The sequence below is a fragment of the Taudactylus pleione genome, unplaced genomic scaffold, assembly GCF_031769625.1.
Source record: "Taudactylus pleione unplaced genomic scaffold, aTauple2 ptg000667l, whole genome shotgun sequence".
Classification (NCBI taxonomy): domain Eukaryota; kingdom Metazoa; phylum Chordata; class Amphibia; order Anura; family Myobatrachidae; genus Taudactylus; species Taudactylus pleione.
The window spans coordinates 2,884,513-2,911,396 of NW_028285069.1; the positions used below are offsets into that span (position 1 = coordinate 2,884,513).

The 26,884-nt window shown below is 46.0% G+C and overlaps 1 protein-coding gene across 1 annotated transcript in view; it reads left to right on the top strand.

Moving 5' to 3' along the window:
- SLC36A4 (solute carrier family 36 member 4) overlaps positions 1-26,884 on the top strand; it is a 249,841-nt gene that overhangs the window by 58,657 nt on the left and 164,300 nt on the right. Inside the window, exons 3-6 of the mRNA XM_088455708.1 lie at positions 286-376; positions 3,521-3,609; positions 5,685-5,780; positions 24,676-24,760. Coding sequence (XP_088311834.1) covers positions 286-376; positions 3,521-3,609; positions 5,685-5,780; positions 24,676-24,760 — 361 coding nt within the window. The remainder of the gene's footprint in view (positions 1-285; positions 377-3,520; positions 3,610-5,684; positions 5,781-24,675; positions 24,761-26,884) is intronic.

Here is a 26,884-nt window from a genome sequence, read left to right on the forward strand (position 1 = left end):
AGTAGCCTTCAAGCATTTTACACAATAGAGAAGGAGGCACCATCACCTGCTGGTAAACATTAGCAATAATTACAAAAGTAATTATGTAAATATGTTACAGGATAACTTCACCCCCAACTAAAAAATGTCTCCCGATTTGGCCACAGTGGCATGACTATGGTCAGTAGATGACCGCACGCACTGACTGATAATCTTCCAACAACATTTACCAACACGTGTAATAATGATTTCCAGCAACTGATTTGATATTCATATTTATATATATATTTATTTATTTTTTTGCAGGTTTGTACAGACATTGATTCATGTTTTGAAAGGGAACATAGGAACCGGGCTTCTCGGCCTTCCTCTTGCCATTAAAAATGCTGGTATTTTGGTAAGTTCTAATGCTGATAAAAAGATTAGTTTAATTTGTCCAGTCTATAGATAGAATGACATTACTCTGAGATGATTGATAAGTAACTATGACAGAATGATGAAGCCGGGTCACTTCATTAATATATACAGAACAGAGCCGCCGCGGGGAGGCAGCAGCCTTAAGTGACCCGTCACTTCTTTAACATATATTCTTTCCGGTAAACTCTCTCACTGGAGGGTCTCGGTCACATGGGGAGCAGGGGCAGACTTTTCTTTTCTCTGCCACTCTCTCCCTGGGACACCTCTAATTGGCCACAGGCGGAGGAGGGGGCGGGGAGAACGGTGGAGGCGGGGAGACACCTGTTTTCTCTCCTTTTTCCCCCCTAAGGAGCCTATTTACGCCATCTCGAGATGTCAACATTTTTCTGAGAAGCGAAACAGAAAGCTGAGCCTTCCGTGCTTTTATTACTCCCTCACCCCATACTACTATATGAGGAAGTGATCCTGACACGGAGCTGGGGACACCCCAGGGGTAATCTGAGATTTCTCCATGGTAACCCCTTCTGTGAATGGGACGAAGCAGTGAAAAGCCCTACATCATCCCGCTTCACAAAAGTCCTACATTTCAACTTACAGCGTGCTGATGGAGCCACCGTTTCAGAGGGACTGCACGGAGCTGCAGGAATAATACCCATCCCCAGGTAACTCATTCCATTTACAATTTGGACGCTCTTCAGTTCTCAGCCAGTCACTTGGCATTTTTACATTAGTGACTTTTACAATTTTTTTTTATATATTTACACATCAACCAAGCTCAGCTATGAACTGTTTTATGTACAATTGTACAACATTGTTTTGAGTTTTAACTTTTTTTGACTTGTTTTTTAAGCTAGAACCATGTGTTTACTGTAATGTATCAATACATTTCACCTTTATGTAATCTCGCACAGTTTGTTTTAATTTTTCTATTACCTTTGCGCTGTTTCCTTCTTGTTCTGCACATTTTTGGAGTTACGCTCATGCAATGGCTTTAAATTGCAATCTGCTCCTATATGAAGAAATCATATCCTTATCTCTACATGCCACATAAAAACCATGATATACTGTATGAGAAAAGTGAACGTTCAGAAATACAGTTGCCCTAGTTTGATCATGATTATCCGCTGAAACCAAATGTACTGCTTGTCTGGGCATTTTTATGTTATTAAGCTATTTTTCTTGGCCTGTTCTCAGAAACGCAACTGATTTATCCAAAGCAATTTAGATTATTTTACAGATAACAGTGCATGTAAAATTGGTTCAATAGTCAGTTTTCTTATTAATCAACTGCTCATTTAATATGTATTATGGATCTTGAAACCACACAGGACTTATTAGAAATCCGCAGTGTGCAATGTACTAAAATGCACTTATCGTGCATTAAAAGAACAGCCGTAGTATAATCATTATTGTTCTTTATTTTTTATTACCATTATTTAGAAATCTCATCTCTAGAACTGTACCCCAGCCTCTCACAAAACAAAAATTATACATTATTTATGCAAGCAGTTGATGAGGATAGAAGTTTCTGTGACGCTGATCATGTGATCATTCAGAGCCAATGAAGTGCAAGCTGGCAACCTGATGATGACATAGAATTTTTTTGGTTGCACACTGAGCATGTTCCTGCCAGTACATGGAGGATTACATAATCTCATTAATATGCATGAATATCTATAGCTGCCCTGGTGGTCTGTTATTTCTTGCAGACATGTAACCAGGTAAATATGAAAGTCCTTATACAGCTATAACGCACCGTAACTGTAACGTGTTTACTTATGTGTTGATTGCTCAGATATATATTTAATTTACTCTTTAACTGCAATACACCTTCTCTACAATGGTGTTCCATAAACCTGGATGATGAACCTGTCCTAAAGAGACCAGTTAATGGAGGAACGTCTCTTTGCTTATAATGACTTTTTCAAAGTCTTTATTATTCAGTATTCTGTATATTTCATCTCCTTGTTCTCTGTCGGCTGCTTTGCTCTTAATGCAGGATTCTATCAAGTCAGAACTTCTTGAAATGTGTTGTTTTATTCAAACTATATAACAATGCTCATTTTCTATGCACTTGCGAGCACCTGTTCATTCAAGTACAATCTATAGCAGCCTTGTTCTTTCTGATTTTTCCATTGTCGTCTTGACAAAATGATGGCGGATATAGATTTCTACCCTGTTTGATTCTAATATATTCAGAGAAATCACGGTACTTTTGTTCACGCACCAGTGTCCTATCTAAGCCGGCAGTAACGCTTAATGCCGCTAGGGACAATTGGTTAAAGAGTGGTAAATGGATGAGTTAAATAGTACATGTGACCACTTTGCCTTCCGATCATTCGCTGTTGATTCCTATAGCGGCTGCAGTACCTCATTATCAGTGACTGCAACTGGTTCCTTCTGACTTTAGTCCAGGATAGCAGGCAGAGCATTGACTCGGGTGCTGGGTTCAGGATAGGGCAGCTGGGGAACAGAGTAGTGTGGCAGTAGACAATTGGTGTTATGCAGTTTATTATAGTGTTTGCTGCTCATATGTTGCCCTTTAGAAGGACTGTTCCCTGTGGCAATAATTCTAGGTGTATACAATACAGAAGGCAGCAACAATGTGCTCCTTATATGGAGCCAAGCCGAGCCTCCAATCTGAGACAACCAATCAAGACTAGATTTGACTGGACCAATGGGCAATTACTTTACGCACAGTTTACAGCCCGATTTGTCCTTTGCTAGATCTAACGCACACAATGGCGCCCAGGTGCGCATTTAACTTTGTGTAAGGAATGCAGTGGTCATGTTAACACCATCCTAACCTGGGCTTAGACCGATTGCTGCTTTTTTGATGTCCTATTTCATTGTTTAAACAATAAAAGTATACAGCACCTAAGCTACACTTTTATTTAATTTTTTTTATTTACAGTAATATACAATAAGTTATCTTTTCCCATTTGTGTCTGAGAAAGTCAATCCAGCCACAGTACACATAAAATAAATGAAAGCTGTATACTAAATTGTGCCTTTTGGCTACTGTGCTGCAGGTTGTCCTGTGACTGGGGTGCTTCTCTGGCTTCAATCATCTGCATTTAGATGTGACTCCCTATTAATTATGTTTTTATCTTTCCATTTCCAGTTGGGACCAGTGAGCCTTCTATTTTTTGGAATCATCTCCATTCATTGTATGAATATATTGGTTCGCTGTAGCCATTTTTTATGCCAAAGGTATGACTTTTAGTTACTGAGCACCAGATGCCAGGAGTACGTACTGTTCCATATCTGTACATTTACTTAGAAAACCTGCATCCACCCTTGAATGGAGATGCGAAATGTATTTTATTTTACAAATAAATAATTCTAAAGAAAAAAAAGGTAAAAGTGTATTTGGATTGCAGGGTTCAAGAATAACTGTTCTGTGTCCATAATAAACCCACAAATCAACTACAGATGTGCCCACATACATCTATCCTTCGCGCGCTACAAGTCGTGCCACACATAATGCAGGAGCTCAGTGTGACTCTGTAGCGCCGAGCGTCTTTTCTTGCATCTTTTTACCTTCAAATGCGTTTTATGCACAGCGATGCGAATAGATAGCACAAGCAGCTTCTGCTGATTAAAATGATATGCAGCATGCCTATGCTCTGTGAGTGACTCTAGTGCCCGGAGTCTACCGCGCATGCGCAGAACACCGGAAAATGGCCGTGGCGGCCATTTTTCCGGTGTTCTGAGCAGCAGTGACACCCGATGCGGGACCTCGGACAGGTACGTTTAAAAAAAATATGGGCGCAGTGTGGAACCGGGGGCTCACTGCACCTATTATAGATACGCCACTGAACGTAGCATTCCACATGCAGATACACCCACACTCACACACAGAACATAGGTATGCTGCATATCATTGTAATCAGCAGAAGCTGCTTGTGCTATCTATTCACATCGTCTGAATAAGACAGATTTGAAGGTAAAAAGACGCACAATAAGATGCTCGGCGCTACCAAGTCACGCCACAGCATGGCGCCACTAGAATGGCTGTTTAACGCGCCAGGAGGCTAGATGTATGTGGATCCGTCTGTAGATTAACTGGGCCCCTGCCTGGCTGGAACCCCCACCGGCATGCTGACTCTTGGTATTCCGGAGCTCACAGCTTTGAGTTTAAAAGTAACATAACTGCATCCTGCTGGAATATATACTGAAGTACAGACAGCGATCCCAGGACAACGCTCGCTCTGATTCAGAGCCCTCCTCCATGAAAATGGAGCGTCCTCCTGGACGCTCGTATAGCTGTGGGTGACCATCGCGACCATCGGGCTTGCGATGAGACCCTGCGGTAGGGTCTCGCTGCCGCAAGCCCAGGAGTGATTTTGGCTCTATCAGAGCCAAAGTCACTCCCACTGACATCATTACTGATGTCAGTGGGGCCGGACTCAGACGGTAGGCGTTCCCATGGGAACGCCTCCGTCTGGCCGCCACGCCCCCGGCACGCCCACCAAAGGGGGCGTGCTGTCTGTCACCATCGACAGCACGCCCCCTTTGGTGCGAGACCCCGAGCGACGTATTTCTCGTCGCTCGCCGGGTCTCGCGCATGCGCACGACGGAGCTCCCTCCGTCGTGCGCATGCGCAGTCTGAAAACATCGACCCGCTAGCGAGCGAACTTTGCTCGCGAGCGGGTCTGAATGACCCCCTAAATTCACCTAGTTGGTGGGAGGGGTAAACTTTGCTATAGAAAAGTGGAAGTAATTAATGCAATATAGCTACACGCCATAGGCATTTTGGAATTTAGTTTTGGCGTTTTAGCCGGGTTTTATAGGGAACGTTCCCCAGTGCTGGTGTCTGACCGTTTTTAGAAATTCTCCCAGGTACGCGGCTTCGGAGTTCCGCAGTGCCGTAAGCTAAAACTGGGGCCCGGAGTGTGAGTAGCCCATCCTGTAGGTTATACAGTAGGTCCCGTATTAAGATGAGTGTGAAAACTTTAAGTAAATGAAATGTTCTATTTTGTGATATAAAATAATGATGTCCGTATATAAAAGTATCATGACCCTTTTAATTCCTCATTGATTCCCTATTGCCTTTACAGGCATCTGTAATAAACAAAAATTTCAAGTAACTGATATCAGGTTAAATTAAAATACTCATAACAGAAGAACATTTAAAATTCCTTTTGGTAACTGCAGGTGCTTTATTATGACTTACTAATGATGTCTTTCTGTTACCGTCCCCGTCTCTGGTGTAGCTGCCATGCTCCCAGCTGTCATTGTGTGTTCTGACACTACCGCTCAGCGCTGTGTTCATGTCATTTTAGGTACAAGAAGACAAATTTAGGCTACAGCGAGACTGTCGGGCTTGCCTTGGAAGTGGGGCCTTTGAAGTTCCTCCAGCATTACGCCTCAACAGGGAAGTAAGTTTTTTTGTTTCATGACAAACTTAGTTTGGTTCAATGTTTCATTAGGTCTTAGTAGTTCGTGACGCCAAAGTATTTTATAGAAGAAGAACGTGTACAAGCGCTGTGCAGACAGGCTGCCACCGTTAGAGTCAGGGTGTGGGGGCTGTCTAAAATCATTTACCAATATTTAGAAATCTGCTGGAGGAGTTGGATAAGTTGGCAACTGTATATCCTTGTGCCCATATTAAGAGAGGTGGGGGCCCGTATTCATTCCCCGTCTTCAGCCCCCTCCTCTCTCCCCGGCTGACGCCAGCAAACTGACAGCAACGGTAGACTCCGGGCACTAGAGTGAGCCCAGAGTCTACTGCGCATGCGTGGATCACCGAGAAAATGGCGCTGCAGCCATTTTCCCGGTGATTTCCTTCTGCGCATTTGCAAAATGCTGGGTAAATGGCCGCGGCGGCCATTTACCAGGCGTTTTCTGCAGCTCTACTCCGTGGGACATCGGAGAGGTAAGTAGAAAATAAATATATATATGGGTGGGTGGTGCGGGCCCCCCTGGTCCCAGGGTCCCGTGGACCACACCCTGCACCCATTATAAATACGCCACTGCTTGTGCCCTTGGACAAGTCGCTGCTTCTGTTTGACATTTAAATTAGATTTTAAGCTCCTATGACCAGGTAGAATGTAAGAATAAGTGTGTCTATATGTTGTTGTTCTGTATGGACTATATAATATCAGACAGAGCCGTAACTAGACTTTTTGGTGCCCTGTGCCAGAAATAGCATTGGCGCCCCCTCATTTTTCAAAGGGACATAATGCACCCAAAAAAGGGCCATGGCTTCATGGGGAAGGGCCAGGGAAGCGATAGGAGAGGCCAGGAGATGCTGGGGATGAAATAAGAGGAAGCTTCAAGCAAGAATGATAATAAACAGAAACAAACAGCGCCCCCTGACCTGTGGTGCCCTGTGCCATTGCATCGGCCGCACTACCCCAGCTACGGCCCTGATATCAGATCATCAGAAGGTTTTCACACACTAGAGATGAGTGGGCTGATCTTCTGAGAAGCAGTGATTTGTCCACTTGTGTGATTGTTAGTGAGGACAGGGCTGCATGTGACAGGGGCAGTGACATGATATGAGGAGGGGAATGGGGACAGCAGGAAGCCACAGTCTGAGTTATATAATGAAAGGAGCAGGGTCCCCCAGCAGCACAGAGTATATCAGGAGATGAGTGATGTGTTAGTGAGGAAAGGGCTGCATGTGACATTGGTAGTGACATGATGTGAGGAGGGGAATGGGGACAGCAGGGAGCCACAGACAGTTATATAATGAAAGGAGCAGGGTCCCCCAGCAGCACAGAGTATATCAGGAGATGAGAGATGTGTTGGTGAGGACAGGGCTTTATGTGACAGGGCCAGTGACATGATGTGAGGAGGGGAATGGGGACAGCAGGGAGCCACAGACACTTATATAATGAAAGGAGCAGGTTCCCCCAGCAGCACAGAGTATATAAGGAGATGAGTGATGTGTTAGTGAGGATAGGGCTGCATGTGACAGGGGCAGTGACATGATATGAGGAGGGGAATGGGGACAGCAGGGAGCCACAGACAGTTATATAATGAAAGGAGCATAAGTCCCCCAGCAGCACAGAGTATATCAGGAGATGAGTGATGTGTTAGTGAGGACAGGGCAGCATGTGACTGAGGCAGTGACATGATGTGAGGAGGGGAATGGAGGCAGCAGGAAGCTACAGACTGAGTTATACAGTGGAAAGATCAGGGTTCCTCAGCAGCACAGAGTATATCAGGAGATGAGTGATGTGTTGGTGAGGACAGGGCTGCATGTGGAAGTGGCATGATGTGAGGAGGGGAATAGAGGCCATTATATAGTGGAAGGAGCAGGGTTCCCGAGTAGTGATGAACATCTTCTGTCACATTGATTCAGGAAGATAGTGGTGTGGATCTCACCTCTATATGAAAAGATCATTCACCCAACTTAATGCCTCAAATTGTTTCTCTTTTAAAACAAACATGTATTAATAGTGGTTACTCTGATACCACTGTACTTACTCTTTGACACTTTTTTCTGTTTAAAGGGTTTGTTGTTGACAATGTGTCTTATAGTCTTCTGATCACTGGCACATCCACCAATGCGAATGAGCTGGAACAGAGCTAATATAGTGACCAGTGCATGCAGGATGTGTTCTATGGGCAATTCAGAAATAAATGACCGCTAGTACAGATTCTCCACATAATACGTGTGTGTGGTGTATGTGTGTGGTGTATGTGTGTATGGTATATATATATATATATATATATATATATATACACAAAAATATGCAAAAAATGGGGTGCACTCACCAGTCTTCCAATAAAATCCTTTATTTAAGTATTACATAATAGCAGGTATCATAACATGTCGACGTTTCGGTCCTAAGTGTGGACCTTTGTCAAGATGTAGTACAAAGTACTGACAACCCATTTATACCTTCACAGTACACAGAAACACCACCCACTCTAATTACTAAATCCACCCCTAATTAACAAATATAACATAAAAACAAAATGTAACATAAAAACAATACCTGATCTGATGGGTACACAACATCTTATACATCATATAGTAATATAGCATATTAGTAATTAGAGTGGGTGATACCTGCTATTATGTAATACTTAAATAAAGGATTTTATTGGAAGACTGGTGAGTGCACCCCATTTTTTGCATATTTTTGTTCTTTATGGGTGGTTTTTGGACTTCCTTTTGGGTAAGCTACCCCAGCGATTTAATTATGAAAACGTGAGTGTGGACTTATCCAGAATTATATATATATATATATATATATATATATATATATATATATATATATATATATTGTCCCCATATCCAAATATTCCAAAATACAGAATTTTTTTCGCATGACTGAGATAGTGACACTTTTACTTTTCGATAGTTCGGTGTACACCAACTTTGTTTAGGGCACAAAATTATTAAAAATAAAGTGTAAAATTACCTTCAGGCTGTGTGTATATGGTGTATATGAACATAAATGAATTTCATGTATGTACAGAAACTTTGTTTGAGGCACAAAATTATTGAAAATTTTGTATAGAATGACCTGCAGGCTGTGTGTATAAGGTGTATATAACACATAAATGCAGGCTGTGTGTATAAGGTGTATATAACACATAAATGCAGGCTGTGTGTATAAGGTGTATATAACACATAAATGCAGGCTGTGTGTATAAGGTGTATATAACACATAAATGCAGGCTGTGTGTATAAGGTGTATATAACACATAAATGCAGGCTGTGTGTATAAGGTGTATATAACACATAAATGCATTCCGTGTGTATATTTGGGTCCCATTCCCAAGATATTTCATTATGGTATGCAATTATTCCAAAATACCCCTGGTTCCAAGCATATTGAATATGGGAGATAATATATATTATATATATATATTATATGTACATATGTTTTGTGGTTGTCCTTATATCACACTTTCAAATTTCTCTATGAGGCTGTTTCTGTCTCTATAACCATTTATTTTGTTAGGCATTTTTGTTCCTAAGCTGCGTATTTACAATCCTTTCTCTTATTGCTGCAAATCACAGCATCTCCCAAAAAGAGAGGAACCGCTGGAGCAGATACTGTATCTCCAGCGCAGCAGAGCTTATGGTGATGATTAGTTTTCTTATTGATAACAATCAGGTGACATTACAGACAATAGTTTGTCTAATTCCTGCTGGCAGATTCCAGATGGAGTCTTTGTTGAAGTTTCCGCTCACATTTTAACTGCTTATGACGTCCTGTTCTATTGCTATGCAAAGCAGCTGCACAGGTTTGCTTCAACTACATTATATTAAAAATAGGTGCAAACTTGGTATAGAACTGTTTACTCTTTGGCGTATTTTAATGCAGAAGAAACATGGTGGCTTATGCGCAAGCAGTCCCGACACAAATGCGCATTGGCATATACTAGCACTTGTGTGTTAGTGTGCAAACTAATGTGCACAGCTGGAAAAAAAAATAACCAATTGGAAAGAGTTAAATGTTTTTCTGTAGTATAAAGTGTCCCGCATGCTAGCTCTATATATGTTTCTCATATGATCGGCCTGTTAGTAGAAATGATCTGTATACCTGATCTATATAATAATCTGCTAGGTCTGTCCCATCTGTAGGAGCCGGGAGCGCTCGCCCGAATGGCTCCCACTGCTAGGGAGACGGGACAGACCTTAAGGTGCATACACATGGTCAGATGAACGATTGAACGATTTGACCAACGATTTGAACTACGAACGATTTCTGACTGCATTAAAATGATTGCAAACACATCTGATGTCGGATATCGTTATCTGACAAGCGGGAACGCGAATCGTTCATCTGACAAACATGTCAGATTTTCCTTCAGATATGAACGATTGAATGATTTTTAATATCAATATCGATTAGATCTGAAGAAAAATCTGACCGTGTGTACGCACCACATGTGTAGCAGGAGAGAAGGAAGACCATTTCAGTATGTGGGTGGGCGGGGTTAGGGGGGGTCGGGCAGAGCAGGACAGACTAGAAGGCAGAGAGGGATGGGATTGTACAGACTGGGGGCGGGGCAGCAGATAGAGAGGGGGGGGCTTTTCATAATTGTGGAAAGACAATGAGCTCCCTTTACTAGTATATATCAATATTTATTATTAGTGGACCAACCCAGCATTTGAATACATTAATAAACATTGGATTAATCTCCCTAAAAATCCTCTATTATTCCCCACATTACCATTTAACGTCTATAATTAAGGGAGAAGTTTTATAGAAGACATGCCAACCGCTAAATGGCTGCAGCAAGTTGATGTTATCCATGCTGCCATTGCAATTTGCGCAGATTCATTGATAAACCAAAAATAACCCCCAAACAATTGGGAGTACAGATGCGTCGGCCTCATACACGTAGCGTCAATACGCAACGCAGCGCGACTTGCCTGGTGTGAGTGAGTCGCCAGGTCGCATGCCCCTCTGCTAGTATCATTTCTATGAAATGCCACATGAGAAAAACCCCACCCCATTGTAATCTCTGCGCAGCGGTGGAGCAACTTTAACAGGCCTCATCTCTACTCTCTCCTAATGGCTAATTCAGTTTGGCCTACTACAAAATAAGCATGAGCTTAATGAGGAGGAAGATCTATGCGTACCCCTGGAACTGGAAGAATGGGCGATAATACAAAAAAATATTCTATGCAATTAATGGAAACACATTCACATTGTTCTGTAGGTGGTAACTTCCACTCACTAGATTTACGAACTCAAGTAATCCGGATTTATGTGGGAGGGACTATGTGGATAGGGGCACCCTGTCTCAGAATCCATAGTCCTTCCCTTGGATTATTAAGTTGGGGGTGCACACTATACGATCTATTGTCCAAAATATTGTTCTGACGTGCATCAGAATGATCTATATCATACACATCGTATAGCGTGCGATTGATTCGTCGTTCCCGGGCCATCGTTCATTGAATCTTCCCATTAGCTGTGCTGCAGCATGTAACAATACATCGCGCAGTTATATGCTGTACGCGTGCGGCGATGTGATTTATCGTTACATCATATCCCTGGGTTGCACCGTTGTGTAGTGTGTACCCAGCTTAAGTCTGTGGAGTGAGTTACATTAACTAATATTGGATATTAAAGGTATCACCCTCCCAACATACCCCTCTAAATCTCTTCTACGTCACCCCATAACTTGTACCCCCAAACAAACGTCTATCTGTATCTAGCACAACGCTACGAATATGTGGATTGCTCCAAAAAAGGAGAACGGTGATAGCATCCAATGGTTAAGATGATCAATAGGTTTTGTTAACTAGTATCACACATTTATTGATTTTATGGTCTTCCTGGTTATCTCCTCATGAGATCAATTTTTAAATATATTTTCTACTTCAGGGTCCATAGGGTATCCACAGGATACCTTGGGGTATAGGTGTGACGTCAGTCGCAGGGCACCAAAGAGTTAAGCTTTCAGCCTCCCAGGATGCACTAGGTCCCCCTCCTATACCCCGCCCCCGGGCCAAGGCACCTCAGTTTAGTTTGGTGCCCGGCCGGAGTCGGGTGCACCTGTTGGAGTGGGGGCTAGAAGAGCCCCTGAAGCTTATTCTTCATGCAGCTGTGGCTGCACATCTGGATGTACAGCATGGACAGTCAGTCCTGACGTCCATGCTGTCTTCCCTACACCCCGCCGGTACCAGAACGCCGGTACTGATCCGGGGATGCTGGTGGGCGTCTGGGGTCACAGCTAGCGGTGACCCCAGATGCTCCGGACCATGGCCGGATTCAAGGGGGACAGAGGTAAGCAGCGGGGTCCCGCGGTGGGTCCCCGCTGATCACATGGTCCTAAGTCCCCAGGCAGGGGGCTCCCTGGGGACTGGCTGCAGCGTGGAGCCAGGCGACCAACCTGCGCTTCCACTACCCCCTGGGACAGCGGACCGCAGCAGAGCGGTAGCGCTGCGGCGTCCCAGGGGTTAAATGCATGCCAGGGGAGCGCGCCTTCCCTGTCTCACAGCCGGCGCCTCCCCCGCTGCACACAGCCCTCTCTGCATGCTGCCGACTGGTCCTGTGGCAGCGCTCCTCCCCCAGGCCAGCCTCCTCTCTGCTCCTCGGCGGCCATCTTCTCCAGAACGCATGGTGAACGCTGCTGGAAGCGCTGGACGGAAGCATCGTGGTCTGGGTCCCCCCGCATACCTCTCCTCCGCTGTGGTCAGGTCTGTGTATGCAGCGCTGTGTCCTACCAGGCCCTGTGTCTGTGTAGTTGAGTGATCAGCGCTGTTAGTGCAGGAATTGTTATTTTTCTGCATTGTATGTGACTGTGCTAGCGCTGCTGCCTGTAATCTTTTCTTCTCTAAACTGTCAGCTTTATTACTGTCCCTGTTCTTTCTGCTAAAGCCCTTGCGGTGCGGTGCTGCAGGGTGGTCTCTCGCCTATTTAATACTTAATTGGTGAGAGAGGTCACATACGTGGTGCCATCATGTCTGAAAGTGATTTTCCCCTCCGGCTACAGTGTACCACGTGCAAAGTACCGTTAGCGGAGGGGGAGGGTAGCGCGGAGGGCCTTTGCCGGCAGTGTTTGTCCATGGCGCGGCCTATTACGGTTACAGCACCGGTACAGGAGCCGCCCTGGGCTTGTTTCGCTCAGGCGTTAACAGCTTTAGTGGGCCAGTTAGCTCCGCAGCCCGCGTTTACTCCGATGGGTTTGTCCCAGCAGTCTGTGGTGTCGTCACCCATGCAGGGGTTCCCACGACAATTGGTGGTACCCCACAGTCTCCCTATTTCCCCGCTCCCGGGTTCTCAGGAGCCAGCGTGGGTTAACTCCCTGACGAGTTCTGTACAGCACTTGTCGGATGTGTTGCAAGGGGAGTCTGTGATGCGGTCTCATAAAAGGCCGGTGGCGTCTCTGTCCGCTCCTTATGAGGATGACGAAGGGACGTCTGATGATGGGGAGATTCTAGATCCTTACGATCAGGAACCTCTCCATACTAAGGACGCTGATGCTAAGTCCAAAGTATATATTCCTGGACTTATTCGGGCGGTCCGCACAGCCTTGGTGATTGAGGACGAAGTTCCCCCAGCGGCTAAATCTAAGTATGCCTTTTTCAAAGATGTGAAGGGCGATGCCACAGTCTTTCCTCTTTCGGGTCAGTTGGTGGACCATTTAGAGGAGGCGTGGAAACAACCTGGCAAAAGATACCAGCCGCAGAGACGCCTGGCGGTGGCTTATCCGTTCGCGGATAATTATTTTGCGAAGTGGGAATCCCCTCCACAGGTGGATTCTCACGTGACCCGTCTTGTCCGTAGTGCCACATTGCCGATGCCATCCATGTCCTCCCTTAAGGATGCTACGGACCGCAAGGTAGAAATCTGCCTGAAGTCCGCTTATTCCCTTGCTGGGGGGGCAGCACGGCCGGCTATGGCCATTTGCTGGGTTGCCAGAGCGATGGAGCGCTGGGCGGATTCATTAGAGGCTTCTTTTGAATCCGACTGTCCGGCCGATCAGGCGGAGTTGATTGGCAATCTCCGTGATTCGGCCACCTACATCAACGAGGCGGCTCTAGACATTAGTACTCTGGTGTCTAGAATTTCTTCAGCAGCGGTAGCTGCTCGTCGCACCTTGTGGCTGCGATCCTGGAAGGCGGACGCAGATTCCAAGAAAGGTCTGGAAGCGTTGCCGTTTACCGGAGAAGTTCTCTTCGGTCCGGATCTGGATAAGATTGTGGCCACGCTGGCGGCAGCCAAATCTGCCTGTCTCCCGTCGGCCGCTGCTCCTTCTGGTTCGGGACCATCGTCCTTTCGGTCATCTAGGGCCCAGGGCAGGCCCAAACCACAGTCGTTTCCTCGACAGGCTGGCCCTAAGAAATCGGTCAAGCCCCGGAAGCAGGCATGGAGTACCAGACGTCCGGCCCCCAAGCCAGATGGCAAGCCTGCGGCCTGACGGTCCGGGCCTCCCTTTGGGGGATCCCAGGGTGGGAGGCCGCCTGCTACAGTTCGCCCAGTGTTGGTCGACCACTACGACAGACACTTGGGTTCTGGAGGTGGTTTCCCACGGATACGCCCTCTCCTTCCGGCACAGACCCCCGGCTCGCTTCTTCACCACGGGTCTCCCATCAGACCGGAACAAGGCTACGGAGCTGCGGAAGGTATTGCACACTATGCTCCAGGCTGGAGTTATAGTGGCGGTTCCATTCTCCCAGAGGGGCCAGGGTTTCTATTCAAATCTATTTTTGGTACAGAAACCCAATGGGTCATATCGTCCGATTCTCAACCTCAAAGCACTCAACAAGTCTTTGCGGGTCCCGAAGTTTCGGATGGAGACCCTACGGTCCATCATTCTGGCGCTGGAACCTGGGGACTACTTGGTGTCATTGGACATACAGGACGCTTACCTGCATGTCCCTATTCTTTGGCGCCATCAACAGTTCCTCAGGTTTGCAATCAGCAGCGACCACTTCCAGTTTCGGGCGTTACCTTTTGGCCTGGCAACAGCACCACGTGTTTTCACCAAGGTGATGGCGGTCATGGCGGCTTCTCTGCGGCTGCAGGGAGTCCGCATGTTGCCGTATTTGGACGACCTGTTATTGGTGGCAGGATCTCCAGAGCTCCTGTTACGCCACTTGGACCTGACCATTGCACTGCTGCAACGGCACGGCTGGCTAATCAACTGGCAGAAGTCCACTCTAATCCCGTCTCGGAGGATTCTGCATCTTGGAGCCTTATTGGACTCGGGACAGCAAAGGATCTTCGTGACGGAGGACAAGATCTCTGCTTTACAGTCAAGGGTGCGCAGTTGTCTGCACAGCCGCCGGGTGTCCTTACACTCGGCGATGAGGTTACTGGGCTCCATGGTGTCGGTGTTCGACATGGTGGAATACGCCCAGTTTCACTCCAGACCTCTGCAGCACCTGATCCTGTCCAAGTGGAACGGGCTGACTCAGTCTCTGAAGTCCCAGACGATTGTGCTCACCCAGGAGGTTCGCCTGTCCCTTACGTGGTGGTTACAGACGACCCACCTCAACAAGGGACGTCCGTTCTGGGTTCCAAATTGGGTCCTGTTGACAACGGACGCCAGTCTTCGGGGCTGGGGAGCAGTTTCGGGTCCACACTTGTTCCAGGGCAGGTGGACGCCGACAGAAGCGGAGCTTCCAATAAATATCTTGGAACTCCGTGCGGTCTTCAATGCTCTCCAGCAGGCACAGCGGTTTCTCCAGGGTCGCCCGGTGCAGGTCCAGTCGGACAACGCTACCACCGTGGCCTACATAAACAGGCAAGGAGGAACTCGCAGTCGGGCGGCTCTCGTAGAGGTCTCTCGGATCCTGGTTTGGGCGGAGCGCAATCTTCCGGCCATATCAGCGGTCTTCATCCCGGGAGTGCTCAATTGGGAGGCGGACTTTCTAAGTCGCCAGGACGTTCATCCGGGGGAATGGTCCCTGCACCCGGACGTTTTTCAACTACTGGTGGACAGGTGGGGTCTTCCAGAAATCGACCTCATGGCGTCCCGGCACAACAACAAGTTGCCGGTGTACGGGTCTCGCACAAGAGACGAAGGGGCGTCTCTGGTGGATGCTCTGTCCGTCCGGTGGACGTTCCGGTTCGCATACCTGTTCCCTCCGGTCTCCCTTCTTCCACGGGTAATCCGGAAATTCAAACAGGAAGGAGGGACGCTCCTGTTGATAGCTCCCGCGTGGCCCAGACGGCACTGGTTCTCAGACCTTCAGGGTCTGTCCGTGGACATTCCTCTGCGGTTGCCGCTACGACCGGACCTTCTGTCTCAGGGTCCTTGCCTTCACCCGGACCTGACTCGGCTGTCTTTGACGGCGTGGCTGTTGAGACGGCCATGCTGAGGTCCCGGGGGTTTTCCAGCTCTGTGGTGCGTACCATGTTACGAGCTCGGAAACCGTCTTCCGCGAGGATATACCATCGCGTGTGGCATACGTTCTTCCAGTGGTGTCGACCGAGAGGTTATGCACCGCGGGAGTTTCGTCTGTCTCGGATTCTCGCCTTCCTGCAAGCGGGACTAGATCATGGGCTTCGCCTTGCTTCTTTGAAGGTACAGGTTTCGGCCCTATCTGTCTGGTTTCACCGTAGGATTGCTACAATCCCGGATGTGCGCACCTTTATGCAGGGTGTTCTCCGCATTCAGCCGCCCTTTGTTCCACCTGTGGCGCCTTGGGATTTGGCTGTGGTCCTGAGGGCTCTCCAAGGACCGCCGTTTGAACCACTGGGCTCAGTGGATCTTAAATGGCTAACAGCTAAGACTGTTTTCCTTCTGGCCATTGCTTCGGCCAGACGTGTTTCTGAGTTAGGGGCTCTTTCTTGTAGACCCCCTTTCTTGGTTTTTTATGGGAACAGGGCAGTGCTCCGCACTCGGCCCGAGTTTCTTCCCAAAGTTATTTCCCAGTTTCATATTAACGAGGAAATAGTTGTTCCGGCCTTTAACTCACCGGGTCTTTCCGTGGGTGAGGCCTCTTTGGATGTTGTGCGGGCCTTAAGGACTTATGTTGACCGCACTTCTTCGTTTAGGAAGTCGGACGCTTTGTTTGTCCTCTTTGGCTTCCGTAAAAAGGGTTGGCCTGCTTCAAAGCAAACTTTGGCAGCCTGGATCCGTATGGCTATTTCTGAAGCTTATCTTCATGAAGGCCTACCGGTCCCTCCTTCTCTGAAGGCTCATTCCACTAGGTCTGTGGGTCCTTCGTGGGCAGCTCGACGTGGTGCCTCGGCAGTTCAGATCTGCAAGGCTGCTACGTGGTCTTCTGTCCATACCTTCGTGAGGTATTACAGGTTTGACACCTTCGCCTCTCAGGATGCTTCCTTCGGGCGGCGGATTCTCCTTTCTGCACAGGAGCGTCCCCACCCTTAAAGGATACTGCTTTGGGACATCCCCAAGGTATCCTGTGGATACCCTATGGACCCTGAAGTAGAAAATATGAGATATGGTAAGAACTTACCCTTGTTATCTCTATTTCTACGAAGTCCATAGGGTTCCACAGGACTCCCGCCCTGTCGCACCTGTGCTGCAGATGGGCTTTGCTCTGGTCACCGGTTTTCCGTCTCCCTCTGGTGAGAATGTGATTCTTGTATGTGTCCAGATCTTTGTTCTCTCTCTTCCTTCTCCTCCTCCGGCCTATGGCTTGGTAACTAACTGAGGTGCCTTGGCCCGGGGGCGGGGTATAGGAGGGGGACCTAGTGCATCCTGGGAGGCTGAAAGCTTAACTCTTTGGTGCCCTGCGACTGACGTCACACCTATACCCCAAGGTATCCTGTGGAACCCTATGGACTTCGTAGAAATAGAGATAACAAGGGTAAGTTCTTACCATATCTCATATTTTATATCTACTTCATAAGATACTGCATCCATTTAATGAATTTTAGAAATTGACTCTGACAGTTCTTTACATATTTAGTATAATTTACCCCCTCTCTTTAACTAACATCTTCCATGTTCCATCTGCCTCATTGTGTACCCCAGTCATTTATTAGCTGTTTCTTAACATCATAATTGTGTTACTTTTTTATAGTTGTATTGTTCTCTCAGTGTAACCTTTGTTGCCCTATTCATGATTTTTATTTACCCCCTTTCCCACAACCTTTAAATAAAAAATAAAAAAAACAAGCAAAAATAAAATAAAAAAATAGTCTGATCGCACCCTGCACCTTATGCAAAAAAACAGTAAATAGCTGGAGACCTTCAACTTCGAGGCTATAGCACAAGTCTCTATAAAATTTCTTGAAGACTAATGCAGAGAATTATTTTGGATGTATCAACCCAGTACTAAATAGATTAAATAACCTCTTTTGTAGGGTAATACATTGTCAGTATGCACACTTTATATGACGCATGCAGTACTCCAGTACAATATCTTTCTTTTCTTCTTTTTGTTCTTGCACTTTAGTTTTCTTTATCTGCAGTGGTTTTGTAACGTTACCAAATTACATGTATCGATCAACATATATACTTTTGAAAGAGGAAAGAGCTAACATGCTCTTGAGTTATATTTCTACCTCAATTCTTAATATTTCAGTCATCATGAATTATGTTTTTAATTGTTTCCACTAATAGGAGGAATTTTGTATATTATTAATATTGTTATTGTCATTGTTTGTTTATATAGTGTCGACCTATTATAAATAGCGGTACAGGTACTATTTTAATCAGTTATGTTAGTCCCTGACCTTCTGGAGTTTACAGTCTATGGGGTCAATCCAATAAGGTGCGAATTGTGAGCAGCGAGTTTGTTTCCTGAAACTCGCAGACTTCGCATCGAAGCACACTATCGACAATTCTCCAATCCAATTAAAAATGCCCATTTGCACTACTCACAGCGGACAGGTGCGAATTGACTGCCAAATGAGATTTGAGAGAAGTGCATGAAAAAGTGGGGAGACCATCCTGGACCCCCCAAAATGGATAATTTCGTTAGCAGGGCCGTATAGAAAGCTGTTTGTGGGCACTAGGAAGGTACTGCAGGCTTTTAAATTGTGTCAAATGACTGATTTGTGTTTTCTTTTTTTTAAATGCAAGAAAAAAACCCAACTTTTTTCGTTTAATCTCAAAACAATTAAATGAAAAATGCAAAAAAAAAAAAATAGGAAAACAGGTGACTTTGGGGTACTTTGAGGGCATCTTGAAAAATGTAAAAAAAAATTTAAAGAAGCAATTATTTGTCAGTTAAAATTTTTTATTAAATTTGGGGTGCCTAAACTAAAAAGTTGATTTTGGGGTAATTTGAGGACTTGTCATTTTTTAGGGTAAAAAAAATTAATTATTGAACTAATTAAGCTAATTGGAAACTTCCAATTGCCTAATTAGTCATTAGGTAGGGGGGTGTCCAAGGGGTTCAGCACAGTGTCCCGACATTGTAACCTTAAAATAAAGATTTTCCTTTCTATCTCTCTAATTCAGTGCGAGTTGCTAATTGAATTACAAAATTAATTCACTATGCGAATTCGAAGAGAAAATAGCAACTGGCACCTTGTAATTCGCACCTAATTGTATTGACCCCTAAGTCGCCTTCCACACAAGCACACACACACATTAGGGTGCATATTTTGTCAGAAGCCATTAAACCCACCAGTATGTTTTTGTGCTATGGGAGAAAACTGGAGCACCCGGCGTAAATTGGAAAATAGGCAAACTACATACAGAAAAGTCCCTGGTTATAATTTATTCAATGACTCCAGCACTGTGAAACAGCAATGCTAACAGCTATGCCCCTCTGCAACATATTTGTACTTTGAATGAAGCATAATCCGGCCTCCTTTCATACAGATGTGTCCACATCTATCCTCGGTGCGCTACAAGTCCCGTTACACATAACGCGTGAGTGCCGTGTGACTCGGCAACAGCGAGCGTCTTTTCTTTCGACTTTTTACCTTCAAATGCTTCATATTCGCACATCGATGCGTGATTGAATGGTTAATATCCTGCAGGAACACAAACCTGAGAGCCATACTTTAGTGTCTGTGTGAGGGTTCCCCCTTGATTTTTAACCAAGGCTGGGAACTGGTGGAAGTGCAGCTGAAGTATTGTATAGCATTCTGCGATTACACAGCATAGATGCTGCAATGGGATCCTATTGCTGTAAGAGCCTATCTGATGGTCTGCCGATGACCAAATTGATTTAGTGCGTCCCTCAGATGCTGAGTTTTCTGCATCATTTATCAAAAATCTGAATCTTGCTGGTGATACAACATATGATTGTTACGAATCCCACTGCCTGCTCCATGTGAGGCCCCTAGAACCCGGCTAGCGAGATCTTCTGCCAATAACAACCACCCGTTGTTCCCTTAGAACTAGGATACGTTCACCGGTACTTATGCGGCCGCCTGGACTTATGCTCGAGGTAGTAGCGGCTCACATGGAGATACAGGGGAATTCAATAGGTAAAGAATGTACAGTTAGGACTGACACAGTTGATGATTATAAGGATATTGATAGTACAGATGTTGTGAGAGTACAGTTTGGTTTTTTGGGCAATAGCTTGGGAGTCGATGGTGTGACAGCTGTGCCGATGGTGTGGCAGTGATGCCGATGGTGCGGCAAGTGTGCCGATGTTGCAGCGATGGTGCCGATGTTGGGGCAATTTCCGTAGGATGAACGTTGGCAGCACGGGAGCTGCTGGATATGGCTAGGAGGCCGTTTGGAGATAGGTGGTAGCACGGAAGCTACTTGGAGAGGCCTGAGAGCCGATGGTGCGGCAAGTGTGCCGATGTTGCAGCGATGGTGCCGATGTTGGGGCAGTTGCCGTATGGTGAACGATGGCAGCACGGGAGCTGCTGGATACGGCTAGGAAGCCGTTTGGAGATAGGTGGTAGCACGGAAGCTACTTGGAGCGGCCTGGAAGCCGCATGGTGAACGATGGCAGTACGGGAGCTGCTGGATACGGCTAGGAAGCCGTTTGGAGATTGGTGGTAGCATGGAAGCTACTTGAAGCGGCTAAGAAGCCGTATGATGAAGGATGGCAGCACGGGAGCTGCTAGATGCGGCCAGGAAGCCGTTTGGAGATAGGTGGTAGCACGGAAGCTACTTGGAGCGGTTAGGAAGCCGTATGGTGAACGATGACAGCACGGGAGCTGCTAGATGCGGCCAGGAAGCCGTTTGGAGATAGGTGGTAGCACGGAAGCTACTTGGAGCGGTTAGGAAGCCGTGTGGGGGAGTTCAGTGAACCGGAGAACAGGAACAACCTGACTCTGCAGCCAGGCTGAGGGAACTCACAGACACTCTATAGTCGGCACAGGTGCAATAGATCAGTGAGTATAAATAGGCTGAAGTCCCAATCAGGTTTGCACTTGTGGAAAACACATCACTTCTTGAGGCGTGCCGATCTCCTAGCAACAGGAAGAACTGGAGTAACCCCGTCCTGTCTGGGCATACTGTCAGAAAGTGTCAAGTCGTGACCGCGACTTGTAACACTGATTCAATGCTTTTTTTTTTTGTTTTTTTGTTTATTTAAACCCATTAGTACAGTTGTTCTAGCTGTATTGCTCGGAGAAGGAAATTCTGATGCCTATTTTGTGTGATTTGTGGATACAGTAACTGTAACAAAAATGTTCATGTCAGAGTGTACTACATGCTGATAAAATGGTATGTACTATTTATGGGCAAGGGGGAATGTTACTTTAGATAGCTCAATTTGGAGTTTCATAGTTCTAAATGGTGGTTTATTTCTAGAGACATTTATTATTTTTGAAGACTTGTAGCAGTTTGTTTCTATTAAACTGACCAACCGCACAGTAACGCCGCTTTTCCACCAAAATCCTGGTATATTGCCGCGATTTACATCTGCGGGCGCTTGGAGATTACATCATCTCCAAGCGCCGGGAAATGCGGCTCTCCGTATGCTGTGAACAGGACACAGGTCAGATGACCCAGGATACCCGTCTCCTCTTACCTGACTCATACCCGCGAAAAACACTGCTCGAGACCCAGGAAGGAATGCGGCGGGTTTTTGCTGCGGTGGAAAAGGGGTATAAACATTCCTCTAGTTCTCCTGTAACCAAGGCCCTAAATCTGTGGAATTTTAATATTTTATTACATATTTAATAGTAAAGAGACCCGTCATGTGCCAGGTCACCTCAGCTCAGTCAATGCCCCCTGCTCTACCATGCTGCCAAGTGCCACCCCACAACCCCGGTTCGGCTCCCTCACCACCTCCCTCTCATGGCAGTCCTCCTCTCCTGCTAGGGTCTATCCCATCGCCCTTACAATGGGACTAGTTGGATGGGTGGGTACGCCTCGGCTTCCACTGTGCATGCATGTTGGACCCTGGACAAGACCATACTAGGTTATTATATACAGTAGATATTTATTTTACATTATTAGATGACATTTGTGTAACATTACAGTTTGATGCTTTTTCTTGGTTGTCTTTTATGCACTAATGACAAATGATGTTCTTCAGTGTCAGAATTGGTCTGTTTGTTTCTTATGATTAAACATTGAAATTCTTCTCCTAGGAAGTTTTAAATTATTTGCAATTACTATTCGACAAATTTGCCTACATCACAGTGGCGTAACTAGGGTATTTGGAGCCCAGGGCAAATTTGAAAGTATCCCCAGTAGTGGTCCCCCTTATACAGCCCCCAATTAGTTCCCCTTACTCAATACCCCCAGTAGTGGCCCCCCCAAATGCAGTGCCTCACGTAGTGTTCCCCCTTATGCAGTGCCCCCAGTAGCAGTCCCCACAATGCAGTGCGCCCAGTAGCGGTATCCCCTTATGCAGTGCCCCCAGTAGTAGTCCCCCCCCCCTATGCAGTGCCCTTTATATAGTGCCCCCAGCAGTAGTTCCCCCCCCCCATGCAGTTTTCCCAGTAGTGGTCCCCTTATGCAGGCACCCTGTAGTGATCCCCCCTATCCAGTGCCCCCTGTAGTGGCCCTTCCTATTATTGCCCCCAGTAGTGGTCCCCCGAGTGCAGTGCCTCTTGTAGTAGGCCCCTTTTATAATGCCCCCAGTGGTAGTTCCCCCCCAAGTAGTAGTCCCCAGTAGAGTAGGTCCTCCCAATGGCGCCCCCAGTAGTAGCCACCCCTCCCCCAGTAGAGGTCCCCCCAGTAGTAGCCACCCCCCTCCCCCGTTGTGCAGATAGGTTTAAAAAAAAAAAAAAAAAATATATATATATATATATATATGGAAATAGTAGTTCTTGGATCGCGCACAGTGTATTATCCTGATTGTAACATTGAAGTGTTGGTATCATACATATGAATAGTTAATCGACCACTTAAATCCTTCAAATAAGAGGAGGCAGCAGTCCCTTCCGTAGGTCTGTATGGCAGTCAAACGAAATAGTGATCTGGAAAATGGGGTGGAAAGGACAAGCGCCAAATAGTGTGATAAATTAATGAATAATGGTGCCCATGCTCAAATAATAATGTGCGTACCAAAAGATAATTCTTTAAAGCTTATCTGTAAATCTTGTTGGTGGATGACATAGAGCTGGACCCGGGTTACTGGTGCCAAATAGGACCTTGATAATAAGAGGCTCTTTGCAGAGCCAAGTGGAGAAGAAAAATAATATAGTGTAGTATTTTCAGAATAGTGAGTCTCGTGATAAATGGTTATGCGTACCCAATAATTTCTTGTGTAAATGCATGTAGTGATAACCTTGGTAGCTGTATCCAAGTTTCTTCTTCATTTTTCAGCCCCAGAAAGTACCCACATAATGTGGTGATGGTCTTCAAATGAAATAAAAAAACATCATCAGCACTGGTGTACTTAAACAGGGGGACTTTATTACATAAATGAGGTAATGAACAAAGTATAGGACAAGTTAACACAAAATAAAGGGAAAATAGCTTATCTGTGAGGTGATGTCAAGTCTGTCTGAGAGAGGCTGGCAATGCCAATGGGTACTTTCTGGGGCTGAAAAATAAAGAAGAAACTTGGATACAGCTACCAAGGTTATCACTACATGCATTTTCACAAGAAATTATTGGGTACGCATAACCATTTATCACGAGACTCACTATTCTGAAAATACTACACTATATTATTTTTCTTCTCCACTTGGCTCTGCAAAGAGCCTCTTCTTATCAAGGTCCTATTTGGCACCAGTAACCCGGGTCCAGCTCTATGTCATCCACCAACAAGATTTACAGATAAGCTTTAAAGAATTATCTTTTGGTACGCACATTATTATTTGAGCACGGGCACCATTATTCATTAATTTGTCACACTATTTGGCGCTTGTCCTTTCCACCCCATTTTCCAGATATATATATATATATAAATATACTTACCTGAATTTCTGCTCCTGGTCGCGACGCCGCTCCCGCCCGGGCTGGCGCGCTCAGCATTATGGGACAGACGTCTTGACGTCAGTCCCATTACCCACTGCAGGAGCCGGACGGAAGTCCGGCTCTTGCAGTGGGTGCTGCAGCAGTCAATGAGAGTCTATCTGACTCTCATTGGCTGCTGTTTAACACACGCATCGCCGCCAGCGCTGGCGGCGATGCGTGTGTTATGCACAGCCTGAGCCCGCCTCCTGGCGCTATTGGGCAAGCGCTCAGGGGGAGGGAACGGGCTCAGGCGTGCAGCACAAGACCGGCGCTGGAAGCCTAGCACCGGTCCTGTGTAAATGTGTAGCATTGACCGCACTCATTGCGGTCGGCGCTACACTGGCTAACTAGGGTGGACGTGCCGGTACCGGGCCGGCGGCGCCCCCCTGCGCCGCCGGTCCAAAGGCGCCCAGGGCACGCACCCCGCTCGCCCTGCCCTAGTTACGCCACTGCTACATCACTGATTGCATCTTGCACAATAGCTATCTGGGTTGTGACCTCTATAGCTGCGCTATTAACCAATCCGTCAGGCATGTCCTGTTTGCTCCCTGCCCCTGAAGTTTACATTCCCTGTGTTTTCTGTTCCCGCAGGAATCTTGTCGATTGTTCGTTGGTGGCCACACAGCTGGGGTTCTGTAGCGTTTATTTTGTTTTCCTAGCAGAAAATATGAAGCAGGTGAGCTACAAAACTGAGGTTATCATTTTATTTTTCTCCGTATTGTTAATTTAATTACTTTATTTAAAAATATTCCTTCTTCAAAGTAGTCATCCTCCAATTATTCTGTGTACAGAAAACAAGTCTGCAAACTAAAATGGATCAAAATCAGAGTTTCAATTTTGTTTTTACAATTTGTTATTTTATATAGTCTGGAAGCTCAGACAGTCATGTCGTATGAGGATTATTTAAATATAAACAATACATAATACTTTAATGTTCTCTTGTTCTGCACTGCGAGATGTACAGATGTATCCTTGCTCATCTAGCCTCAATATGCCACGGAGCGCGATATGCCTGGCGTGAGTGAGACGCCAGATCCTGCGCAACTCTGCTAGCGCCGGGCGTCTTTTTTTTTTTTTTGTTTGTCAAATACGTATGATGTGACTAGGACGCACCAAGAAACTGTGCTGATTAATTTGACATGCAACACTTGTATATCTGTGTGCGACTGAGGGCTGGATTCAATGAGACGCGAAATGCCGTAATCAGCGAAAAAGTTTTGCCTATTGCCGCTTTTCACCTGTTTGCGTCTTCTCTCCAAATTCAATTCCAGGGTTGATTTTGCCTAAGCGGAAACTCAATGCGCTGAAACAGGCGGAAAAAAGGTGCCAAATCTCTACTTTGGGGTGCAAATGTGGGGAAATGATTCAGAACCCTTTGGAATCCCCCCCTCCCCCCCCAAGGGACAAATCAAAAAAAATTATTACCTCAGAAAACCCCATAAAAGACATGTCATTTTTGGGGCGAAAATTAAAAAAGTGTGGGGAACAAGGATAAAAAGTAGCAAAATAGGTTTCTTGGGGGGGCTGTTTGGATGGGGCACGTATTTTTAGGATTGCAGGTGCTTGAAGCAGGTGGATTTTTCAAATTTTTAGAAAGTGCACTTTAGAGACACAAATATATGCCAGCACCCGTTTTCAAGTACCCTAAATTTGACTGTGCTACTTATTTTAACCAAAAAATACTGTTTTCTATCATTCTTCACCACTTTTACAAAAAAGTATCTAGAAAGCTGTTAACAAAACTTAAGGACACAAAGTACGTTTATTAGGGCTAATAGTGCACATCTGTAATGATTTCCAGTGTCAGTGCGTCTTATTTTGTGTACAGACTGATTCCCCCCAATCTATTCAGTACTTTCCGCCTGTTATGCATTCGCCTATTTGCGTATTCGCCTGTTCTGTAATTGAGTAGGGCGAAACGCGGGGACACACATGCCGCAAATTCGTGTCTCAAACAGTATAACATGTGAAAAGTCCCGGACTTTCCGCGGCTGATTGTAAATTGGACTTGGTATGGAAAAAAGCTGCAGCTGCTGCATTGTAGCACTTGGCATGCTGTTTGCGATACACAAGGCCCCCATACACTGTGTGATATGCACCTTGCGATCTGGCAGCCACCATATCGTGCGGTCCCCACACACGGATCGATCGGGTGGCTGATCGCCCGATGTGCTGGTTCCTCCCCAGCCGCCTAACGCTGCATGCGATCCTACATCGCATCCCCAGATCAAATGAACATGCAGAAAGATCTGGAGCAGTGATGTACGATCTGGAGGAGCTATGTTCCATCCCACGAGAGTGCGCACTGGCCGATATCATGCCCACACGCGGAACTATATAGCAGCGATATCGTTCCAATCCGTCGGATCGGCTGCTATATCGCGTCATGTGTGGGGGCCTCTAGTCGCACACAAATATATAAGTGTTGCATATCAAATTTATCGGCACAGTCTCCTGGTGCGAGCTAGTCTCATTGCCACTTAGATGCAATTCCGGCAAAGCAGCAAAGTTGCCCGGCGCTAGCAGAGTTTCACGACACCAGGTGCGCCAAGAGACTTTTTGGTGTGACTGCAGCGAAAACAAGTGGACACATCTTTAATCTCTAAGAAGTGCCTGACCATACACTCTGTACACCGCTGTATTCCTTCTGCTGATACCAGTGAAGGAACTAGGAATGGGAATTTATCATCATATTGCCATTAGTGAGGCAGAACACCATTTTTGTTCCGTCTGTCATGTTATGCCTCTGATCTACATCTGGTCTTGCAATTACACTTACAGAAGAGATTCTGACAGGGCA